Here is a 23,909-nt window from a genome sequence, read left to right on the forward strand (position 1 = left end):
TTATTTTTTTTCCCCCTGCACCTCCTGGAGCTCGTTACGCGGCCGGGGAAGGGGCAGGCGGGGATGGCTGAGGAGGCGAGGCCGCCTCAGCTGGCGGGGGGCGTGCGTGCACCTCCGGGCCGGAGGGGCCGGGCAAACCCAGCAGGTGTGCAGGGGCCGCGCCACATTAAGGTAAAATGCACCCGCAGCGACTTCATTTTCTCCCGTTCGGCTGGTAACCTCCGCGTCAGCGCTTGAAGATCTCACCTTTTACCTCTTCTCGGGGCTGACTTCTCCCTCTCTGCTTTAAAGACGGCTGCGAGCCAGGCGGTGCAGGGGGCCGGCGGTCTCCCGGCCTCCTCGCCTCCTTCCCGGCCGAAATCCGCCCACCCCCGCCGCTGCCCCGCCGAGGCCGGGGAGGGAGAAGCCCCCGGAGGTGAGGCCCCAACCCGGGGAGGATGCGGGGTGGGGAGGCCGAGGGGCTGCCGTGGCCCCAAAGCCCCCGTCCGGGTCTGGGGATCCCAGCACCGAGGGGAGGCTGCGAGCGGGAGCCGTGCTGGGGTGGCTTGGCCAGGCTTCCTGAGCACTTGGTGCACAAACAGCGCTGGGCTGCTGAAATAATGAACAGATAAACCAGCCCTAGCCCCTGCTTCGAGGCTTTCGGCTGGCTCGTTTGTCATGGGTTTGGGGAGACGCGCTGGACTTGTCAGGGCAGGCTCGCGGGCAGGTTGTGTCTGGTGGCCTCGGTGATGGCCTCCTTCCGAAGCCACAAGGCTTCATCGAGTCTCCGCAAGGACTGAAGGACCTCAAACGGTGTCTGTGATGTGTCCGGGTGCTTGTAGTTCGTTAAGGAGAGGTCATTAAGTGGCTTCTGTCTTTGAGAGTGCATGGAGCGGCTTCTCCTGGTGTGTTGGCGAGGGGAGGGCTCTGGTTCACAGCTGGGTGATGGACCCTGCCTGTGTTCAAGAGGGATGAAGATGCCTTCCTCAGAGCTGCTACTTAGAAAATCAGGAGGAAAGGAAAGGGGAAGGGTGCTGCTTCCATGTCAGCTGAGTAATATGTGAACAGACATTAAAGCGTGGCTCGGAAATTGTGAAAATGACTTAATGGGGGCTTCTGGTAACTTGCCTGCCATTTTACATGTTTAATTTTGCATAGTGAAGACGAGGCATCACCAGGAGACCTGCACCGCGTATAAACACACTTTCCCATTTCCCTTTCTTCTGAGCTGGCTGTGCTGGAGAGCCTGTGTGTGTGTAGGGCGTGCTGGGACAGCAAACTATCTTCTTTTTGGGTGCTCTTGAAGGTATCTGTTCAGTGGGGTCAGCCTAGGAGGTACATGCAGGTGAAAAATCAATAATAAAAATTTGATTGTATCCTGCTTCTGTAGAAAAAAAAAAAAAAAAAAGGAGGATTCCCACTCTCTGAAGTTCCTTTAGGAAGGGCCCACAAACCTCTGTCCTGAAAATGCGTGCAGGTAGCAGCTTGTAGTTCGCAGGAGTGGTGCCATGGAGAATTCCCAGGCTGTGCCTTCTCCCCGGGGGCTCTCAGAGATGCAGCAGGAGGATAAGGTGGTGTTAATTGTGCTTGGTTTTGTGAAAGGGGCTGGGTATGTGATGATCAAGAACATCTTGGCGTCATACAGGCTGAGATGAGGACAGACTCTCTCGTGTTCTGAGAGCTAAATTAAATACCAGAGTTGACAAAAGAAGGATTTTTCTTCCCTTCCTCCAGTCCCTGCTGTAGGTAACCACTACAACTGACTGGCTAGGAAAGCTAGAATTCCTCTTCTGCAGGATTAGGTGTTAGGGGAAGAGGAAGGATTGCCACAGCAATCCTCGTTCCTGCATCTGATGCTGTGAGGTTTGTCCTTCCGAGCCAGCCAGCAGGTACCTGTGGTTTGAGGGTCTATTTGTTAACAACCAGCTTGATCCTCAGTGTTTTAAGGACAGATTCTTACTGCTGAGGGATAAAGCAGAACCGTGTCTTCCTGCTGAGGTGCAGAGGAAAGCCACAAGGATGCGGGGAGCCTGGCCCTCTCCCACCTCCTCTGGGAACCATTTGCACCTGCTCACGGTGCAGGTAAATCGCTCACTGACCCACCTCAGGTGGGGATGCCTCTGGCTGGGATGGCACAGAGCAGACCCCAAACAGGCACCAGCTGTGGCCTTCCCAGACCTGCACGGGGCAGGAGGGGACGATTGCAGTGACTGCAGCTGAGCCCATAGCCTTGCATGAGATCCCAGCAGGGTACGGGACCCAGTCCTCTGCACGTTTTCATGACCTCAATGTAATTGTATTGTTTTTGTGTTTTTTCTTGCACTGCTGTTGGTTTATCTCAAGAAAACCAAGTTCACACAGATCACCTTTCCCCTTTTCTCAGGCACTACACAAAGCATTTCTTCCTGGCATCTGTACTTGCTGCTTGCTGCCGAGAGCAAGTGCTCAGTGCTTGAGGTGCTCTGGCTCCCGGGGGTGGCCTCAGATGTGACATCCAGCAAGGGATGAAAAGGATGAGGCATTCCCGGGAACACTCCTGCTGCTCTAGCCACAGGCAAAGTCACTAGCGTGAGCACGGCTGTCAGAACAAACTGCACAATAAGTTTAGCACAAGCTCCTGGGTCAGAAAAGTGTCTTTTGTTCTGCGGCTCATGGCTCTTGCAGGACCTGATGTGCAGTACCTAGATTTTGACAGTGCCCCGTGTGAGCGGTGCTGCAAGATCAAGGTCTGTGCGCAGGAGCCCTTCTTGCCCTGGGGAAAAGAGCCTGTCAAAACCCTTACTCGGTGCAAAACCAAGGGTTTTGAGTAAACGAGCTGGTTTTGTCAAGCATATTACGAAAAATTAATCTTGTTTATCACTTGTAGGAGGAAAAAAAAAAGCGTCAGAAGTTTTAGACTGATTTTTTTAGTGTGCATTTGAGCAGCAGTTAAACTTTTCCTGTCTTCTTCCTTCCTCCCCCTGCATCTCTGGCTCACATTTCTCCCCATTAGCTGTCCCCAAAGGGCCGAGGGGACACCTGGAGTTCCCCATAGATGCGTCCCACCTGCCTCCAACCTCTTAGCAAGCCTTAGGAGATGAAGCAATGAGAATTGCATCGCTTGCGATTAATGCCTTGCCTTGGACAGCAAATCCACCTTTGGGAGGAAACTTTCAGCTTCCAGGAAACCTCCTTTGTGCGGGTAGGGCAGCGGGTTCCCTTCGGCAAGCCGGTGCCACGTCCTCTCCGGCAGACTGGCACTGAGGGGAGGCACCACGTTACAACCGTGCTGTCAGGGTGTCGCTGGCTTGTTAAGGTCACACTTTGACGAATATGCAGCATAATCCTTTCTGCCTTCTCTCCTGCTATTAAATAAATGGAGGACAGTTAGGAGAATAAGCTGGAGGATGCCTTTTGTTGCAAGCCAGGTCTCAGTGTAGTGGGTTTACGTGGCAATGGGGCCATGAAAAGAGCTGGTATTTAATTAAAGCAGCTGTGACAGGTACTTTTACCCATTTTTCTTCTTGTCCCAGCACAAGAGGAACATCTGCCCCAAAGCAGTGCAGGCGGTAACCCTTCCGATAACCGCCCATAGAAGTGGTGGGTGTGTTTGTACGGATACACAGGGAATAGCACCTCATGGCGTTGTTTTGTGCCAGGCAGTTTTGGCAAGGTGCACCTTGTCCTTTCTTACGGAAAAGCCTGCCCAGAAGAGCAGCCTCTGTTGCTTAAAGCTTGGCTGGTGTCTTGGGGTTTCAGGTTTTACGTGTTCCTGGACTCCTGGGTGTACACCTGTGTGTCACCGGGGGCTTCCCACCTGTGGAAACAGCAGAGGCTGGGGCCTGACTTAAAAAATTGTGGAAACTGAGGGAGTGAGAAGCCAGAACTGAGCAGGGCCCGGGGTGGTCAGTCAGGTCCGGGCCTGAGAGGACCCGGTGCTCAGCTCTGACTGAATAAATGTGTTCCTGGTGGAGCTAACATACAGAAATGTGCTGGTGAGGGGCAGCAATCGAAGGTGGCGTGGCTGATAGCATGGTGGCCCCACAGGAAAACCCGTGAAGCTGCTTCCTGGCCTCTGTTTCTCTGAAGCGCGAGGTTTGCCAGGTTGTGCTTTCAAAGCACTGGCATCTGGAGCGATGGGAACGGGCCTTTTCTGGTGATTTCACCAAAAAGTGCAGGTTCTTCCTATTTATTTAATGTATCATTAGCTGCAGAGATGAGTCTTTCCTGTGTAAAGCCCCCTCTGTCTTCACAGAAAAATAATTGACGCGTAGAGGCAGTGGTCAAGCAACACGCTTATTTGTCTTTAACTATGCAACAAAAATCTGCTTTTGCAATAAGGGAGACCAAAACCCAGCCTGAGTCAGGTCAGAATTGCCCTGGTGAGTGTACCCAGCACTCCCAATCTGGAGAAAAATTAAATATACACATCTTAAATAGAAAGACAAGGCCTCTGCCAGACATGCTTGGTCTAAATCTGGGCACGTTTGAAAGTGTCACTGATGTCCACCTACAGAGTGATGGCAGCCTTTCTGATTTCACAGAAAACGAGCAGTCCTTTGCTGGACGTTTGCACATAAAAGCATCTCCCCAGAAAGCAGTCCTCAGAAAACACGAGGCACGAAAGAGCCCGAGGCAGAGTGTTGTTGAGGAAGGGCTGGGCAGTCCCGCCTTCCACTGCCAAGCCTGCTTCCTTCTGGGCTTGGGAAGAAGAGTATACAGGGTATACAGGAGGAGCTTTCTTCTCTTTCATTCCTTCTATTTCAATGTTTTGTTTCCTGTTTCCCACCCTTCTTCCCAGGACAGCTGCATTTGCTGCTTGTACTCAGACCAGACATTTTGGAGCTCTTCATGAGACAACCAGCAAGGCGATTTTAGCTGCAGGCAAAGAAACCTGCTTTAGGAATTGGATTAATATTCCTTTCATTTTTTTCTTTTCTCTCAGGTTTGTCGCCATGAGCCTCTTGCCACTTGAGTCCATCTGCGTTTTCCTGCTTCCCCAAGGTACGTTTAAAGTCGTCTTTCTGCATCAGTGGTTTCTCTCTCAGATGCTTCCCCGTCTCCAGCTGGAGTTCTGTGCTCGGAGGTGCGAGAGCTGAATCCAGGAGGTTTTCATGTAAGCCTCTGCTTTACATGGACAGGGGGAAAACGGTACCTGGAGAAACAGCTTTTCAAACGCACATGACTGTATGTGAAGAGTCTATTTGGAACAGGAAAAGCTGATGCTGTTATTATGATATTAAAAGTTCATAGATGTCTCCAGTTGCAGCGGTTTGGTGTGTCCTGTGGCTGCGGTCTTCAGAGCCGGAGCCTGGCACAGCTTGCAGTGAGCGGGGGCACCGTCCTCCCTTGTGCAGGAGTGAGGTGCATGGCAAATTGTGTCCGTGTCCCTGCCAGAAGGAATTTCCTCCTGGGGGTGCTGATGGGCTGAGCTGCATCACCACGTTATGTTTTGCAAGTGTGAAATCTGCCCAGCAAAACAGCATTTTTACTGCTGCAGATTAAAGGCCGCATTTATTTTTTTTTAAAGGCAGTTTCTGGTACTGATGGATCTGTTTGATCCCACAGTTTTGCTGGCGATGGGTATACAAGAAATTCATGCCGACCAGGAGATGATTGGCAAGATTTCAGCTGCTGGCCAGCGTAAGTTTGTTTTTATAACTCAAGCCTTCTACTTTCTGAATTCTTTTTTTCCTAGTTTCTCTTGTGTTTTTGTTTGTTTTCTTTTTCTTTTGGGGCCCTATTAGTTCCTAAAGTCCCCCCCCTACTTACAGACTATATCATGCATTCTCCTGTTAGACATTTGCTATTGTCTGCCTGTCAATTTACATCTTTTCTTATGCCGGCCGTGCCCTCCAGCCCCATCCCGCAGCAGCGCCGTGTGTTCAGCTCAGACTTTCCATCCTGGTGTGCTCCACCTGGACGTTTCTCCCTGGTGCACATCACCACCAGCCCCTTGGCTGCGTGCGCTGCCAGAGGGATGAGGGGCTTCCCCTGCAGCACGATGCCTCAACAACATGTGCGGGGGAGTTGGCGTGTTCCTGCAGGCAGGGGTGACACACGGACACGGCCCTGAAGGCAGGAGAATGGTCAGATCTTTGTGAAACGTGTTTCTGTCAGTGCCTTGGAGCTGTGCAGAGTTTGTGTTTACAAAAGCAGAGCGTGCTTTGAACACTGTGCTGTAGATGAAACACATCTGGCTCCACGGGGCCCGGCGTGCCTTGCAAGTGCCTACTCTGTGGGCTGGGAGAGCGACTCTCCCCGCAGCTCACAATCTTGCTGGATGTGCTCACCAGAGCTGCCAGCTCCCTCGATTCCACAGAGCCCAGAGGGCCGGGCTGGGGACCTGAAATCTCAGGTGGAAGCCTTGCAAACCATCAGCTCTGAGCTGTCCTGATCAGAACAGGAAGGAGAGCGTGCAGGGTTTGGGTTGGGAGTGTGGGATCGCCCCACTCTGTGCTCTGCAGGTCCATTTTTTTATTTATTTTTTGCCATTTACTTCCAGAGACTGATAAATGCAGGCGCTTTTATTTCCTTTCCTTTCCTTTTCCCAATTTTTGTTTCATTGTTTTCTAAAAAATCTGCCTGCCCAGCTTCTGCAATTGCCTCGGATCCAAGCGTGAGCCCACAGCATATATCTTGTTCCCTCCTAGTGATGCAGTGCTCAGCCGCAGTTGATATCCTTTTCCTCTTGGATGGCTCCTACAGCGTTGGCAAAGGCAGCTTTGAAAGGTCTAAGCACTTCGCAGGCAAACTCTGCGATGCCTTGGACATCCATCCAGGCAGGGTGAGTGTCAGGAATGTCTCATTTTAGTTTCAAGCAGCTCGATGATGTGTGGGAAGGCAAGTGATAGCATGCTGAGTGAAATTGCAAAATTCATCCTGGCAGCTCCCTTGGGGTGAGGATATTTATTCAGAAAGATGCAGCGAAGGTTTGTGAAGCAGTGAGGCTGGAGGACTCTTCTTGATTCTTCGTGGATTTAAGCAGTTTCATTTGGTCTTGAGAAAAGACGTAATCATTCAGGTGAAAGATTCTGATTTGTGGTGTGTTTTTTTGTTTGTTTTACTGATTTTTGTTTGATTTTGGATGCTCATAGACAGACTACAAATGGTAGCACCTTTTTGTGTTGTTTCCCCCCCCCCCCCCCCCCCCGGAAAGTAGCAGAATTAGTCTCTGGCAAGTTCTCTGTAGGGACAGTAGAGAGGTCCTCTGTAGAGAGGTCTCTACCTCTCTGTAGGGATGTACGTGACACAGTCTGTTGGCCCTGCTTCTAGAAAGTCCCTACTTCACAATAAGCCCAGAGGGCAGAACAGGAGGAGTTCATGCCAGTTGTGTACAGAGGCATTTGGGAATCTGCATGCTGCCACAGGTCTTCACAATGTTCTTGTCCTCCTCAGCTGCTAGTGGACCTACATTCTCTGCAGCCAACAGGGATGTTGCTCAGAGGGGAGGTTTTCACTCCTGTGAAACCTCCCATTACAATTTGGTTAAGGGCAGGTCCTGGCTGGATGCTCTGTTCTTTCGTCCCTGCAGTATTTGCAGATTTGAGGAGTTGTTTCCTTAAATACCATGCTTCCCCTAGTCTTTCTGTTAATCCCTACATAGGACTGAAAATCAGTAGCCTTTTTACCTTCAAGACGTCACATTCCATAACGCTTCTTGTAAGGCTTCAGTGAAATATTCTGAATGTATAGCCCAATATAGGTAATTTAGTCAGTTTGCATTTTCAGCTATAGCAAATGGTTTTAGAGGAGGCAGTGGAAAAATAATTGCCTTGAGTTACCTGCTGTGATCAGTGCCAGAGGGAGCTGCTTTTAGTAAAGGAAAGATTGCCATCTCAGTGTCTCAATGGTTTGGTGTAAAAGGTGTTATTTATAAACTTATTATTATCCTTGAGGCTATGAGCTGCTCTGAATGGATAAATACAGTTCCTGAGCTGCCTGCGACTGTAGCAGAGCGTCCAATGTTGTCTGCAGCTGAACTTCTTTTGCCTTGTTTGTAATCAGTACAGGCAATGCTGTGGTTTATGCTCTTTTTTAAGGTATATTTAGAGTGCCAGTGGTTCAACATGCAAAACAATGTTTGTTGTGATACAATTTAGAGTTTCTAAATCTGTAAATTGATCAAAAGACTCGCACCTTTCTTTCATACTCTTTAACCTTTTCTTTTAGGTCCGTGTGGGACTGATACAGTTTAGTTCAACTCCCCACCTTGAGTTCCCGCTGGATTCATACCGAACCAAACAAGAAGTGAAAGAGGGAATCAAGAGGACGGTGTTCAGGTCAGCTTATTTTACAGCTCTTCTCTTTTTCTGGGCTATGAGTGATCTCTGGACTGAGAGTTTTCCAAGATTTCCACCTCAGCTCTGCGTGCACCACTGCGATACCCGTAGGAAGGGGGATGAATGGCCAGTGCCCGTGGTCCATAATCCACAGCCTGCGACAAGCATGCGTCCTGCTCTGTCTTTGTCAGTGCAGGCTAACAGGGGAGAAAGCTTCCAATGTCACACTGTAATGTGGTAGATAGGGGAGAGTTTCTGTGCTGGGTGGAGGGTTACATCCTTCCTCCTGCTGGCAGGAGGTGCAGGGATGCTCTGCTGCTGTTTGCTGGGCCGTACAGTGAGGAGTTTGCACAGCCACAGCCGTGGGCTTGCAGAGGAAAAAGCAAGTGTGGCCTTCCTGCCTGGCTGAGCGCTGGCAGGACAGTGTGTACCTTTGGGTTTTGGTGGTTATGATTTCCTTTGACCTAGCAGGTAGTGATGAATTGCTAGCGCCTCGAAATCTGTGCATGCCTTGCATCTGCTGAATCCAAGGGAGTTGGGTTTTCAGGCAGAAATCGGGTTTTCAGACAGAAATTTTCTTCGTGAACGTTATGACTTGGATGTGTTCCTATGGCCTCAGGAAATGGAGTCAGAAGCCCAAAGAAACACTCTTCTCAGAGGCTCTCAGCATCCAGACTTTTCATCTCCAAGAAATACATTTGGATCAGCAAAGGGCCTGACAACCAACCCAAATAACACTTGTTTTGGTGACAGATGAGGTATCGATACGGCCCGTGAGTGCCTTCTCTTTTGTTGATCTGCGTTAGGGCGAAAGGTTAGCTCAACTTTTCTCGCGGATGCCTGCTGCTCTCAGCACGGTGTACATGTTGCGAGCAATGTGACCACTTCTGACTTTTAATCAACATCAGTTAGCTGGGTTTTGTTGCAGTGCTCTTGATAAGCCTATCAAATCAAGAAAACCTCTTTTGTTGTGTTACAGGGAAAACTTACCAGAAAAAAAAGAAAGAAAGAAAGAAAGAAAAAAAACCAACACACTCCTCCTCCTTGGCTATTGCTTATAAGTCTGAGAGTAGAGAAAGCGAAGCAGTGTTTGGTGTCTGGCACTGAAATTCTTTGACAACAGACGGATGCTGACAGATTGAACAGAAATAATGACATTGTGCTCAGCCATTTCATCTAGCTTAAATGAAAAACTGACGTTTCAGAGTAGATAAAATAGTTATGGATGGATTCCAGTTGGCTTCTGAAAAACGGTGTTTGACATCTTAGTTGAGAGCCTCCTTGACGTGCTCCTGGCGTTTCCCAACTTCAGCCCCTGCACCGGGCACAGAGCTGAGAGCACTTAAAAGAGGCAGCACCAGGCTGCGGTGAGGCTTCTGTGATTTGTTTGGAGACTGTTGGTCTTTTTCTGCGAATCTCATCCAAATAGCTTTTGAATGCACTGGCCCATCTTTTTGCTGTTTTTCCCCTGGAAAGTAGCAGCATTGGTCTCTTCTGTGGGGCCAGGTGAGAGGGAATGGATGGTTTCCTGGGGAAGGACAAGAACGGGCTGATGTCGACAACTTGTATCGTGTTTTAAATGGCCCCGTGCTTGTTCCAGGTGATCCCATCTCCAACATGAGAAGGGCTGGGGACAGCTTGTGCGAATGTCAGGGACTGGTGCACCTTCCCTATCACACCAGTGCTGCTGGCATGCAACCCAGCAGATGAGGGTATTGCTTTCAATTGAATTCAGGGTAGGTTTAGACAACCGGAGCACCGGCTGGCTTTTCTTTATGCTTACTTTAGTAGTGTAAAGGGCACTGGCAAAGCCCTGAAGAAGTCATGCCTTGTATTCAGTCCTATGGAGTTTCTGGGAATACACTAAGAAGCTTAGCATTTGTATTTTCAGGAGCTTTCCTACAGGATGGACAAACGACTTTTGTAAAAAAAATAAAATAAAAAATTTGAATTAAACCTCAGATCTCAGATTAACCAGGGAGAAAGAGGCAAAGGCTTTCTGCCCACTGCCAGCCTGCAGATTCTTAGCCACAAGCTGCGATGCATGGCTCCCCTGCTGTAGCTCTCATCTCAGAACGGCAGGAGATCCTCTGGAGGGAAAGGGATGATATGTGGCGAGAATGTATACCACTTTTATGTGCCTAGAGGAAGGAAAACTTTTGAGATGCTGGTCTTTGTTCATTATCGCCGTTTGTACTGTGTTTCTGACTGGAATACAAGAGATTGCTGTTAAACCGCTTTTCCAAGCCACTCTTAAAGAAGTGGTTTTCATTTTCAAATGGAAAAACAGAAGCAGTTGATAGTTGTCATAACTGGAAATTAAACTTAAATATTCTAGAGTGCTCTGTTTTATTAAGTCTTCTTAACACAACTGTGGGTTGGAGAGGAGAGAGGTAAGGATGGATAGATGGACCTGTGGAAAGATGACGAGAATGACAGGATTGGACGTCTCTGTGGATGCCTTGTGTGGCAACAGATGGAAATAAGTGAAGTTCCTCCCTTCCAGATGTTAGAAATGTGGAAATCAGCAATAGCAAGAGAGGAAGTTTGATTTCTGCTTTTCTAATTTTATCTCCCTTCTCTCTAGAGGTGGGAGCACAGACACGGGCCGGGCTCTGAAATACATTCTCCGCAAGGGCTTCCCGGGTGGCAGAAACTCGACCGTCCCTGAGATCCTGGTCATCATTTCGGATGGAAAGTCCCAGGGCAGTACCGCAACGCCTGCCATGCAGGTGAAGGAGAGAGGAACCACCGTTTTTGCAGTGGGAATCAAGTTTCCAAGGTAGGAAACTCCACAGCGTTGGGCACGAAGGCCCAGCTCACCGAATGGCAAGCGTGGGGTTTGTTTTGGTACTCAGCTCCTTGGGGACCATTTAGGGCCTGGTTACATGAGTGATTGAACCCCCCCCCATTGCTTGGCAGGTGGGAGGAGCTGCACTTGCTGGCCAGCGAGCCCACCGAGCAGCACGTGCTCTTCGCTGGAGACGTCGCCGACGCCGCCAACGGCCTCTACAGCGCCCTCACCGGCTCCGTCTGCCGCGCCGCCGCCCCAGGTAGCCTCAGCCCCAGCTCTGACCCTGTCACTGCGTGAGAAAAGAGGAGGTGGTGTCTGAAATGCTTCTCTAGACCTGAAGGGTCTCAGACCTAAGTCTTGGTGTATCTCTGTTGACCTCTCAGAGTGGGAACACCAGACCTCGCTCATAAGCATGGTTGTGCTAAATTTTCTAATAGACTTGGCTGTGTGATAAGGGGAGGCCACCAGGGCCTCGCAAGAGATGGAAGAGATACCCATGTGGGAACTAGGGTGGCCCAGAGGTAGAAGTAAATCAAACACAGGAGTAACGAAGGCACCAGAGGAGCTGAAAATTGCTGCAGTGCCACAGCAGTGCGGTTTTATAGCCAGAGCAGAGGGGGCTGAAGAGTACCCCAGGAGGCGGGGTAGGCTGTGAGACAACAGAGAAATTCCCTTCTGGGGTCTCATCGAGGACTCTTTGAAGCACTGCCTCCTGAACTGTTGGCAGGTAGATGAAGAAAGCTGGTTTGTTTCAAAGGGCTGCTCCACTCCCACAGAGACTTGGTACTTTCAGGCAGTTGACCCCAGTTCGGGTTTGCTTTTTGCTACAGGCTGCAAAGTCGAATCCCACCTTTGTGAACGCAGGACCCTGGAAACTGTGAAAGAGCTGGCTGGAAACTATGTCTGTTGGAAGGGCTCCAAGCAGCAAAATGCAGTGCGTGCTTCGCTGTGCCCTTTTTACAGGTGAGTCAGACACCCGCGGATCTCAGAGTGAGAGGGACAGAGAGAAGAAGGGACATACAGCAGTGAGGCTTTTGTCTGACCGTGTCTTTATGGGGATGAAGATCCCTAGAAACACTGGTGCAAGCATGGAGCATAGCCCTAGGAAGAAGCTACCCCTGCTCTGACCATTGGCTGGTCTGAAAAGGGCAAGAGGAGCATCTGAGGTGCAGAAGGAGAAGATGATTTTCCCAAGAGCACCCAAAAGGTTATCAATGGAACTGGGATTAGTCTCCTACCTGCTGAACTGAGGTGCCTGGAAGTTTACATGCCTGTGCCTACTCTGTGCTACAGGGGGTTTCTAGGTCTGGCTCCCTACATGGGCGCTAGTTCTGTTTTCCTCCCTGCAGGCTTTTTTCCCTCTAGAGGAGCCCCTTCTCCTTTGCTTGGGTGGCCTGGGAGGGACTGTCCTGTGCAGAAGCTCCAGGCACTGGTAGAAAATACCCGCAGTCATGATGTGGTAGTGCCAAAACTGGGCTGTGAACACGGAGGCACTTTGTTAGATCAATGGCAGTGAGCTGTGTGAGGGGAATTTCCTCTTGCCCAGAGGGGAGGCTGCAGCTGGAAACCCACAAAGCTTGCCAGGTCCTCCAAAAGATGTCATCACTGCAGTCAGTGCAGTAGGGAAATGCTTTAAAATGAGCTGTGAAGAGGAAGGCAGCTTCTCGCTCTCTTTGCTGATAACAAGAGCTGAGTGAAAGTGTTGGTGTACAGGAATTGTTGTGTGTGTGGGTATTTTCCCTTAGAGGGGATGCCTCATTTGTTTGGTTTAATATCAGGCAGTCAGATAAATATTTTAAAATCACTTCGTATTTGGGCCGTGCTACGAATGGCCTGCTGCACAGATATATTGGGGGATGATTATACAGACAATTTCAGACATGTCCTGAAGTTTAACATCCCTTCTTTAAGAACTAAAAAAAAAAATATCATTTGAAGCTTTAAAAATATGTCCATAATCTTTAGGCATAAAATGTCGAAGTAGAGTTCAAAAGCAAAAGAGTAGATTTGATAAAAAGATCTGTATTTCTTTCACCACCCCACTTAGAACAGATGTTTTTATTTGAAATACTAGTTTTGAAAAATTGCCTTTTCAAAAGAAAATGTGTTCCACTGAAAACATAGTAAGGTCAGCCTTGAAGGTACCTTGTTAATCTTTAAATTCATGCTAGATTTTATTTTCCTGTTTAATAATAAACTTCCTATTTCAGATGGAAAAAAGTCTTGGTAAAACACACATCCAGATGCTTCCGAACTGTATGCCCAGGTAAGGTTATACCTTTTTTGAAATTTTATTTACCAAGCAGGAAAGGTAATATAAAAAGATGCAGTCTTTATCCTCACTTCTGAAAATTTTGTTCTGAGTAAAGGATTGTGATCTTCAGCAAGAAGTTGATACTACATCCCATTTTGTCATCTCATGGATATGTATGACCAGAATTCTTTTGAATTAAAATACCTCCCCACCTTTCCTCCTTCCACCCGAGGAGTCAGTTCTCTCCTCACCTGCTCGTGTTGCTGGGACAGGGGGTTGCCCTGTTCCCGATGCCTGCGGAGAGCCACAGCCCTCCATCTGAGGGTGTGCAGGGTGGGATGCTTCCACTCGTTCACTGGGTACCGTGGGCATCATCAGTTCCGCAGGGAACCTGACACTTGCTAATTGTCAGCCTGTTTCTGCGACAGTGGAAATAGCTGCAGGACTTGAGCTCTGCGCTTAGCCTCCCTCCCTTTGCTGGTTCAGATAACAGTGGCTTTATTTTCTTTGTCAGTATAACATTGTCCAAGCAACAGGTGAGACCTTTCCCTTCTTTGCTGGTGTAAATCTGGAAGGACTGCAAGGAGTTTTTTAACTATTTTGTATGTACATGAATGTAACTTCATTGGCATTATTGGAAAGCAAATGAAGTGAGGTCAGTCTGGTTTGCTGTCTTCACCGCTGTCTATCTGAGAAGCATCCCAGGAGAGTGAGGGTGCACATGGCCCTGTGTTAGCTCCAGCTGCAGGAAGACGGGCTGAAGTTTGACCCTTTTCCACACCAAAGGCCATTCTCGAGCCAGCACAGGATGGGAAGGGGCAGGCTCCCTGCTGACTCCCCGTCTTTCCCTTCTCTGGTCCCGTTTAGACCCTTGCGACTCCCAGCCATGCCAGAACGGTGGCACCTGTGTCCCAGAGGGGCTGGACAAATATCACTGCCTGTGCCCGGTCGGGTATGGAGGAGATGTCCACTGTGGTAGGTGTGAACCCGTGCTCTCCCTCCTTCCTTCTCAGCTGTGTCCTGCCTTGGCGGTGCCCATGGCAGGGCCGCAGGAATGACTCCAGGGGTCAGCATACACTGTATATAACACATTGCTCTCTCCCTTTCAGCACCAAAGCTGAGCCTCGAGTGTGGCGTGGATCTCCTTTTCCTGATGGACAGCTCAGCGGGGGTCACACTGGAGGGGTTCCTGCGCTACAAGGCGTTCCTCAAGAGGTTCCTCCAAGCGGTGGTGGGCCGGGACTCACCAACAAACGTGGGGGTGGCCCAATATGATACTGATGTCAGGATACCCATTGAGGTGGGACAACACAAGGATGCGTTTGGTCTCATGAAGGGCATCGATGCTTTGAATTTCGGTGGAGGAGGAACCCTAACAGGCAGAGCCCTGCGGTACATTGCACAGCATGGTTTTAGGAGCACCCCAGTCTTTGCAGATGTGCAGGATGATCTCCCACGCGTGGTTGTCTTGCTCACTGACTCCAAGTCCCAGGACCCAGTGGCAGAAGCTGCCAAGTATGCGAGGGACCAAGAGCTCTTCTTGATTGGTGTAGGCAGCAGCTTTGTGGGAGCAGAGCTGGCTGAAGTGACCGGCAATCCGAAGCAGACAATTGTCTACTCAGATCCCCAGGATCTGTTCAACAAGATCCCAGAGCTGCAGAGAAGAATCTGCAGTGTGGACAATCCTGAAGGTAAGAGAGTGGTGAAGGGATTTCATGATAGGTTTGTCAAACCACTGAACTCCACTGGTCCTTGTTTTGCTTTTGTCGGTCGTGGATTCAGGGACTAAGCTTCCATCGCTGCTTTTTATGATGGAGCCGTATCTACTGGTATTAAAGGGTCTTAGATCATCCTTCACAGTGATCAGTAGTGATGAATTTTGCCCACCATTTGCCCCCACTGCTCTTTTTGGTAGAAAGAAGTACATATATACTCTGAAAATTACATTGTTTGCACCCTTCTCTCCAGGCTGCCAGGCACAGCCTCTTGACTTGGTGTTTGCTGTGGATGCCTCAGCTGGAGTTGGCCTGGAGAATTTTCTGCAGCTCAGGGACTTCGTCAAGAGCAGCTCTTCGCACTTCAGCATCAACCGGGATGTCACCCAAATTGCCTTCGTGGCCTACGGCAGCAAAGCTCACACCGTGTTTGCTTTGGACACCCACACGAGCAACTCAGCTCTCCTCCAAGCCGTCGACCAAGCGCCTTTCCTCGGGGACGTGCCATCTGCCGGCAGTGCCTTACGCCATATTTACGGTGATGTGATGACAGTGCAGAAAGGAGCACGGCCCGGTGTCAACAAGGTGGTGGTGGTGCTCACAAACGGAGGTGGCACGGAGGGTGCAGCTGCCCCAGCTCAGCAGCTGAGGGACAACGGCGTCTTGGTGTTTGTGGTCGTCATTGGAGATGCACGGAGGGATGCGCTGCTGAGGGTTGCTGGGTCTCCCACCTACCTGGTCCCCATCTCCTCCTATGAAGCCCTGCGGCATTACCAGGACCTTATCACTGAAAGAATCTGTGAAGGTGAGAACATCCCAACCTCGCTATTTGTGCTGTTGGCAGGTGGTAAACTTCATAAAACAGGCATAGAGGGGAGTTTCATACGTAGTCCTTGTTGTTGTGGGTTTTCTGATGCATTAATGAGTGCTCTTGGTGTTGTCACGTGCACTTTACAGACAGGGAGACCATGACATAGAGATCTGATGATTGTCCAAAGTAATCCTAAAGGAACAGGAACCAACTTTCCCAATATTGAGTGCAGTTGGTGAGGTCAAGCTTCATGTGACTGGCTCTTTCCAGCCCTGCCAGGTCCAGGTTCTGCCTTCACTGAAAGACTAAGACATTGCTCATTTTCTGATGTTGCTTTACATCTGTAGAATTTGCTCTGTGTTACTGTACCTTCTGAAGTGTTTTTAGGGAGGATTACGGGGATGCATTTCTGCAGCCAACAGTGTTGGTCCCTGAGCGAGATCTCTGAGTGTTGGTCTCCCTGAGCAAGTGTCCCACTACAGGACACTGAGATTTTGTTTGCATTGCACAGGATTTAATCCAAAATCCAAAATCTGTCTGGTTTTGGAGCCTGCAGACTGATAAATTGAGGTCTTCAGACACCTTATGCTTAGTTTTGTTTGCAGGACTAAATCCTTATTCCCAAAGCATTCAGGAGGGCAGAATTTTCAAATATTCATGTAAATCTCATGTCTGTGTGCTTTCTTCACAATTTCAAGTTCTGAGGGGCGGTCCCAGCTGGGAAAAAATGCATACTGAAATCAAGTTTGAAACAGATGTGTGCTGTGTGTGAGTGCTTGTGTTTGAAATGAGCTTTTCAGAATGGAAAGCAGCCCTGGTTTGCAGACATTGGTGGTGGAGAAAGTCCTTTTAGTTCCTTGCTGCTCCAGCTCATCTCTCCCCCTTTTTAAATGCCATGTCTTACTTCTCATTTGTATCAGTATAACATTTAGCTCTTTGGTCTTGTTATGTTTTAACCCATAAGTAAGATCAAATGAAGAAGCAAGTTGAGCAGTGCTGTGATTAACAGCACAATCAAAGGTCTTTTTCATCTGTTGGCATGCCGTGGCTCTTTCAGGGTTAGAAAAAACGCCAGAGCTGTCTCTTTGGGACGAGGAGCCTGTCTCCTGGCAGGCCTCTGCAGGCAGTTCCTACCTGGAGATGTTCAATGCGCTGCTATTACAGCGGTATTTTCAGCTGTGTTATTATAAAAACAATCTCCTCTACCATGAAATTAACCACAAGGACACAGATGAAGGGGAAGAGACAGCAAGGTTCAATGATTCAGGCTAATAACATACCATTTCTGGAGACTGAATCGTTGCTTTCATTTCACGTGCAGGTAATCACTGTTTGTACTATAGAGGCTGGGACCCAGGCTGATGTAAAGATAAACCCTTCATTCACTCTTCTACTCTAAGTCCAAGACTTAATAACAGAACCATTGTCTGTGAAAGGACTTAAAAAGAAAGACTCGTGATAAAAGTATGTGAAAAACAGACCCTGCCTCTGGACACCTGGAGTATTGTATTTATTACGAGGCTTAGCTGAAAAGAGACCATAAAAAATGACCTGGGGTCTAGGAGAAAGGATCCTAAGCACTAATTATATAAAATAACAAATTAATAGAAATACAGGCATCATCAAAGGGTAAACTCCCCGAAGTGAAAGAAGCTGATTTAAGGTGATATTGTGTTAACGGGAGGCTTGAGTTCAGAGAAATGGTGTCTGGGCGGAATAGCATGATTCCCCCAAACAGGGATCCCCAGGTTGTGCCGTGAGCCAGGCGTGGAGGGAAGTGGTGGACACAAGGCGTGTGGAGCAGAGCACCAGGAAAGCTCTCTGGGGAGCAGCCGGGGCCTGGAAGGAGTGTGGTAGGTCTGAGAGGGGCCTCTGGCTTTGGTTGCCAGCAGCTCTGCCACCCTGCCATGAAGGCAAAGGCACCTGTCCTGGGGACGCGCCGTCAGGCAGGACCCCATCCGGGGTGTCTCACCACAACAAAAAGGCTGTTGAAGTCAGCTTGACTCCACGTAAAGTCAACAGGGACTGATGATTGAGATCCCTCAAATCTAGGACTGGCGTCAGTGATAATTCTGCCTGTCTCAGGTGTAGGTTTGAGTGTTGATGTGCAATCATCGTTGTCTGTACAGGGGGAACGACTGTAACGTGTTGTGATCTGTAGTAACTGTTGTGGATAGAGGATAGAAGTTGTGTTCTTTCCCTCTCCTTCCTTTCCTACTCCCTTTGTCTGCTTTTCCTGCTGCGGAGCAAAAGGCGAGGCTAGCGGGTGCAGGCCCTACGCCACGCCGTGGTTCCCCAGAGGAATTTCACACCTTTACCAACGCTGCGGTAGAGGTGCCAGAAGGCTGGAAGCGAATTCCTCAGGGATGCTGCTACGTAACCTAGCGTATTCACAGCAGGAAGCGCTGCCAGCCCTGCTGCCAGCTGAGGTCTGCTCCTTTCGGAGAGCTGGGAAATCTGCCCCGTATTTCACAAGAACAGAGCTAATTACAGCCCAGGCTACCATTGCAGGCTTTTCTCTCAGATCTCCAAGAAAAAAGCACTGAAATATTTCCCGTATTGTTTTCCCCTCATGCCATCCCTGCTGCCCAGCTGACTTCTTGTCCTTGCTGCCCTCTGGTACAAGCTCAGGCCCTCTCCAGGGCGAGTGGGGTTTGAACTCCGGGGGTGCCTGGGCTTGTGAACTGCTTGGAGCAGGGCACGTGTCTCGCTCTGCACTGGCGGTGTCTGGATCTGGGAGGTTTAGAAGCGCTTGTGTCTTCAGTGCACGGCTCTGAAGATGCTTCCTTTTAGATCATAACATCTAGCAAAGCCATCCTTCCTCTTCTCCAGGTTAAACACAGAGGAGTCTGCCCTCTGTGTACAAACAGGGCCGTAGGCGTACGCCCTCTGCCATGTCTGTGTGCCTCCCGCCCCGCTCGCCCCAGCTGACATCTCCTGACCTTGGGGATATTTAGCTGCTGTCTTTTTGGAAGTGTTCCTGATGGACGTGGGTCTTAACAATTACCACTCTGCCGACGTGCCTGACCCTGCTGTCCTGCTGTTTGTTGCAGAAGCGAAGAGCCCCATGAGCCTGTGCAAACCCAACCCGTGCCTGAACCAGGGCGTGTGCATCCTCGGGCCTGGAAGCTACCGCTGCGAATGCCGCGGCTGGGAAGGACCCCACTGCGAGAGCAGTAAGCCTCAGCAGACACCAACCGTGACGGGCCTCGTCCGTTCGGCCCAGCCCCGCTGAACCGCTCCCAAATGCCCACCTCTCCCTTGAGCAGAGACGTGGCTGTAACTCCCTGACAGCTCGCCAGTAGCCTTGGTGCTGGCGTGGTGTGTCGCCCGGAGAGCAGAGAGGTTTGGGATGCTGAGGGCATCTCTCGGGAAGCTGCACCCTGTTTTATGCATTCACCAAGAAAGCCGAAGCCCAAGGTGTAATAATTTTGGTAGTCTTCCCCTCCGTTCTGTTCCCCTGTCCTGTGGGCCCTGGTTGAAGAAACGAACCCTCCTGGGCTATTGGGATGGGAAGCTCCGGCCGCCCTTTGAAGGGACGGAGTTATCGCTAACTCTAATAGTTATCTGTCGTTAGATAACTCTCGGAGTTGTCTAATGGCGTTTGTTGGGCCGTAAGGTGCCGAGCTTATCCCTTGGTCCTAAAGCCCTTATCCCATCTGCGTTTCTCTCCTTCTGCAACAGGAGCTCTCCGGGGTGACTCCCTGAGATCCCCAGGCCTTCCTCCGGACTCCCGTGCGCAGTGGGGACCAAGGGCTTCGCAGCACTTCGCCAGCGCCCAAAGGCACGGGGACCACAGACACTGACGCAGAGGTGCGAGTGCCCCGGTTCTCCTGCCACCGACACGGACTGCTGCTCGCAGGCACGACCCCCCGGCCACCTCTGGCCTTGGCCCAGATCAAGTGACTGGCACCGAGGCCATGCTGAGGATGTTCCCAGTTCCTGCATCACACAAACTTTCCGGTGCTTGCTTTCTTTTTGAATCAAGTAAATATTTGTGTTTCAGTATTTATCGTTGGCATTTTGCATTTCCTCATCTGGAATTCTGGTGCTGTGGGATTTTTATTTGTTAACGGACTTCTTGAAAGATCTTTGAGTTAGTCTAAAATTATGTGGGAGTCTGAGCAATTCTGGAGTTTCCACCGATGGGGGATAGTGTAGATTGCAGCTTTGTTCCCAGTGCACAGAGATTTTTAAGGAAGTATTGAATCAACTGAGCCAATGGGCTGGGTCAGACTCTTAGTCAGCTGTAATCTTGATGTTAGTTTTTGGATCAGCCTAAAGATTTGTTTGTCTTTCTGAATTTGACTCCTTGATCTTGGCCAGAATTAGTTCTCAATGGAAAAACCGCAGAATGAAATTACTGGCTTTTTTTTTTTTTAATGAGGAAGTTGCTTTTTAATGTTCTCTTTTCTGAGCTTTTTGAGCATCACCTCGCAGTTAAGGAGGGAGCATGACTGGGGAAACTGAGATGGATCCTGAGGTCTCACAGACCCAGTCAGGACCCTTGGTCACAGCTGCCTCCCTGGTTAGGCAGCGGGTGACGCAGTGAACGGCTTGATAGATACCTACAGGAACACAAGTACGAGGAAGGAGATCTGGTTGTGAGTTTCTGTTCTGTTTCGTAAGTTGTCCATGCCGCTCTCTTCTCTGAATTTATGTGGACTGATCTGATATGGTTAGTTTCACAGGCATTTTTTAGCTGCCCATTTTTGATAAGGAGAGAGGTTTGAAAATGATTGGTTTTGCAAGAGCATTCAATGGTTTGTGCAGCTCCAAAGCAGAGGGTACAGAAGAGGAAGAGGCCTGGACATCTCTTCCCAAATCTCATCCACCACTTCCTTTCTCCTCTTGTTGGCCACTTCTTTGCTGTTAACTTTGTATGGTATGTGTTTTTTTTACTTTTTTTTTTTTTTGGATGAGCCTCGTGGCATTTCTCCCTTCCCTCTTTGCTCTAAGCTGACCTTGTCCGCAGCACAGCAGCAGTCCCTGCAGCATAAGCTGGGCTCTGATGGTTCACGTGTCTCCAAAGACGCTTTGGCCTCACGCTTGCATCCTGAGCCTCACTGGATCACCGGGTCAGTTTGCCCATGGAGCTATAAGCCGTGTGTAATCGCTCCCCAGGGCCCGAGGTTCGCGCTGTGGGGTTGTTCTCTGCTGCTTTTCCCATGGCACCCGTCACCTCGGCAGAGCCAGAGCAGCTCTGGACAGGGCTGAGGCAGAGACATCAACTGCGACTGCCAGCCCTTGTGACAATTGTGGCTGTTGTTCACGGAAGAGGAAAAATAATCACCCAGATGTCCTGGCTCAGCGTTTGAATAGTAACATTAGATGTGCAGAGAGAGACCCAAATTATTCCGCAGGTTCATTGTCAAAAGAACAACTGTGTAAGGCACTCTTGGGGATGAAAGCTGGCGCCAAGACACGAGCGATGCTATCACACCTTGTGGAGAAACAGGTTAGGGGAAAAGGGGAATTTCCTCTCTCTTTTCACTGTCGCTTCAGTAGATTGTCTGTGCGCTTTGGTGCCCGAGGCACAGCAAAACGGAGGTTTGGTTGAAGGAAGGGCTGACAGGAAGAGAAATGAAACCTTTACAATTACTGACTTAGCCAGGGCTGTAGCTATGCGTTTCCCCTGCTATAAAAGTGTTGGTTGTCTCTTGTTACAGGGAGAATGGGCTCCATCAGATTCACAGTGAGCATCTAAAGTCGTGGTTTGTGTTTTATGGTGCGGAAGCACCCGTGGAGCCAGCTGGATTCCAGCCAAGCTGCTCGGAAAACTCTTCCCGGGTCTCTCTGATGGGTCAGGGAGACTGCAGCGCTCACCCTCGTGGTGTGGGGTTTGCAGCTCCCTGCTGGTTTCTGTGCCATAGCTCATCCAGCAGCACTGTTCGTTCCCTCCTTGCAGCCTTTTTCCCCTGCAGGATCAGGCTTCCCTCTCAAACTGTGGAGCACGTTTACCTTGCCTGGCGCACAGCTCTGGGGCTGGGGTATGCTCAGCCTCATCCAGGTGTTTGGAGCCTTTCCCTTGCATCTCTGTTGCCTGCAGGATAGTTTGTACGGTGCTGCTGAGCATTTTGGCTTGTGGCAAGTGTGGTTTGCATGTAATCTGTGCGTGCCTGTCTTCGTTTCAATATGTGGCTATGAAGTACGTTGGTGGAGTGCCTGGGCTTTACTGGGACTGCTTGCTGGGGTCCAGAGTCGGGAGGAACCTTCTGCTGTGTTGAAGCACAGACAGACAAAGCCCTCTGTGAGATTTGGGAGCCACAGACTGCCAGCTCTCGTGCTGCAGACTGTATTTTAATGCCAGGTGGGATATATCTAGCCCCGGGCATCCGATTGTCAGGTAGTGCTGGGATGAAAGCCTGGAGGAGTTTCAGGGAAGCTGGTTCCCGTGCTCCACTGGATTTCCAGAGATGTGCACCTCAGTGTCTGTAAAACCCAGCCCCTAGCCTCTGGGTGAATGAGGCAGGGGTCTGAGAGCCCCAAATGCCCCAGGGATCCCCGTGTCAGGGATCCACGCGTGCTGCACCTGTGACCTTCCTCCTAGATGTGGCTGAGCACCCAGCTTCGGGTGGTTGCTCAGCCGTGCTCTGCAGAGCCTGCTTGCAGGGTGCCAGCCATGCCCCGCAGGGTGCAGCCCACGCCGGGCTATGTCCACCGCGGAGGAGCAGCTCTGGACGCTGGGAGCAGCCCCGCAGAGGTCACCAGGACTCACGCAGGCACTGGTACGCCCAACGTGCATGCATGGGACAACCCGGCTTGGTCTCAAGTGACCGTGGGTTCCTCGCCTCTCAGTGCTTGTTTTTGCATCCACAGCCTTCCATTTCTGCAGGGTTTTGCCAAGGGAGAGCAAACGCCCAGCAGCAGCAGCCCCAGCAGCTCTGTTTTTGTAGGACGAAGCGCTTTGCAAGGTAAGGGGGGCGTAAGGGCAGCGGGAAGAGGGGGAAAAGGCAAAGGTCATAAAGGTCAGGGATTTGGGATGGTCTTGGAGAGAGCTGCTGATCCCACAGGCAGGTAGGACATTGCTGAGCAGTTGGAGCTGTTTTATTTTGCCTTTTTTTTTTTTTTTTTTTAATTAGAGTTGGAGATCCTGGCTGATTTCTAGGCCCTTTCTCCTGCAAATTTTAGTTAAAAATGGGTAAGTAAAAAAAGTAAGTAAGTGGCTTGGGGCTCTGTTGTGATCCCTTATTGGGTTCACTCTCACAGACTTGCTTTGAATTCAGTCAGAAATATTTAACAAGAAGTATCTGATGGGGGCTTGGGCCCTGGAGGCTGGGCGCTGCTTGCCCCTGGCACAGCCACTGAGGGGGTCCCTGCGAAGGCGGCACTGATCCTGTCTGCCTTGGCGGGGGGGTGCAGAGGCTGAGGCCTGTGCCAGCTCAGTGTTAGGTGTCTGTGCTGCTAACAGCTGTGAACACCTCTTATGCTGCAGGATTGCTGCAGGAACCTTCGCTGCTCATGGGCCAGGTGCTGACTGCAGGGGAGAGGCCGTTTCTTCTTTAAGAAACTGGGATTTAGGTAAGTGCCACGAATTTCATCCCCTGTAGGTCTTACCTTCCCTCTGCCCTCGAGTTTCTTGCACAAAGCAAGCAAAATCATTCCTGTTGTGCCTAGTAAATATTTGTTTCACAAAGGGGGTCTGGTTTGGCATCTGTGTAGCCTAGCTTCAACAACTTTCTTTCCTAACCCTTTTCCTTCCCTTCCAGCTAAATGCCTTCCTGCTTGGCCCGACAGCGATGGCAGCAGGCACCAAGCGCTGCACACAGTTGCTACCTGGTGGTGAGTGGGAGGTAAGGGACTTTTGATACATTTTTCCCTCTGTGCTGGTTTTGTGCTAAGGACTGTGCTGCTGAGGCTGCTGCACGTATTCATGCAAACTCCTTGCTATTTTTCAGTGGGTTAGCTGTCAGAAAAATTTGGTTGGCGTTGCTGTCACTATAGAGGACTAACCTATTTATTTCAGACATAGACTTTGTGGACTGCATAGCCAAGGAACTCTGTAGTAACTAACAGTGTTGGGGTTTGAAGTGCATGAAAGCCATTGGAAAATAGAGCAGGGACAGGGCGTATTAGAAATAAATTACACTGGTAA

At 50.0% G+C, this 23,909-nt stretch overlaps 1 protein-coding gene across 4 annotated transcripts; it reads left to right on the forward strand.

The window, feature by feature from the left end:
- The first annotated feature begins 71 nt into the window (after nt 1-71).
- VWA2 (von Willebrand factor A domain containing 2) lies at nt 72-22,378 on the forward strand. Of its 4 annotated transcripts, none has more exons than XR_013952884.1 (15): nt 178-415; nt 4,904-4,962; nt 5,527-5,601; nt 6,612-6,745; nt 8,131-8,240; nt 10,828-11,022; nt 11,163-11,293; nt 11,865-11,997; nt 13,245-13,300; nt 14,156-14,263; nt 14,398-14,979; nt 15,257-15,808; nt 18,868-18,990; nt 19,499-20,699; nt 20,774-22,378. XR_013952884.1 is itself a non-coding variant. In XM_080597755.1 (14 exons), the coding sequence occupies exons 2-14, from the start codon at nt 4,914-4,916 to the stop codon at nt 19,618-19,620; spliced, it is 2,370 nt and encodes a 789-aa protein (XP_080453881.1). In that variant the 5' UTR covers nt 72-171; nt 4,904-4,913; the 3' UTR covers nt 19,621-22,378. The 4 variants fall into 4 exon arrangements, 2 of the variants coding, with proteins under 2 accessions (XP_080453881.1, XP_080453880.1); XR_013952885.1 differs by having other exon boundaries at nt 20,790-22,378; XM_080597755.1 differs by lacking the exon at nt 178-415 and adding an exon at nt 72-171 and having other exon boundaries at nt 19,499-22,378.
- The last annotated feature ends 1,531 nt before the right edge of the window (nt 22,379-23,909 follow it).

Source organism: Anser brachyrhynchus, assembly GCF_964034855.1.
Source record: "Anser brachyrhynchus genome assembly, chromosome: 6".
NCBI classification, from domain to species: Eukaryota; Metazoa; Chordata; class Aves; order Anseriformes; family Anatidae; genus Anser; species Anser brachyrhynchus.

What these genes read in the sequence shown, in the direction of transcription:
- VWA2 (XM_080597755.1), top strand. Translation starts at nt 4,914, where the DNA reads ATGAGCCTCTTGCCACTTGAGTCCATCTGCGTTTTCCTGCTTCCCCAA. An exon ending in GATTTCAGCTGCTGGCCAGC is followed by an intron (nt 5,602 to 6,611) that starts GTAAGTTTGTTT and finishes GTTCCCTCCTAG; the next exon opens with TGATGCAGTGCTCAGCCGCA. An exon ending in CACTGAAAGAATCTGTGAAG is followed by an intron (nt 15,809 to 18,867) that starts GTGAGAACATCC and finishes TGTTTGTTGCAG; the next exon opens with AAGCGAAGAGCCCCATGAGC.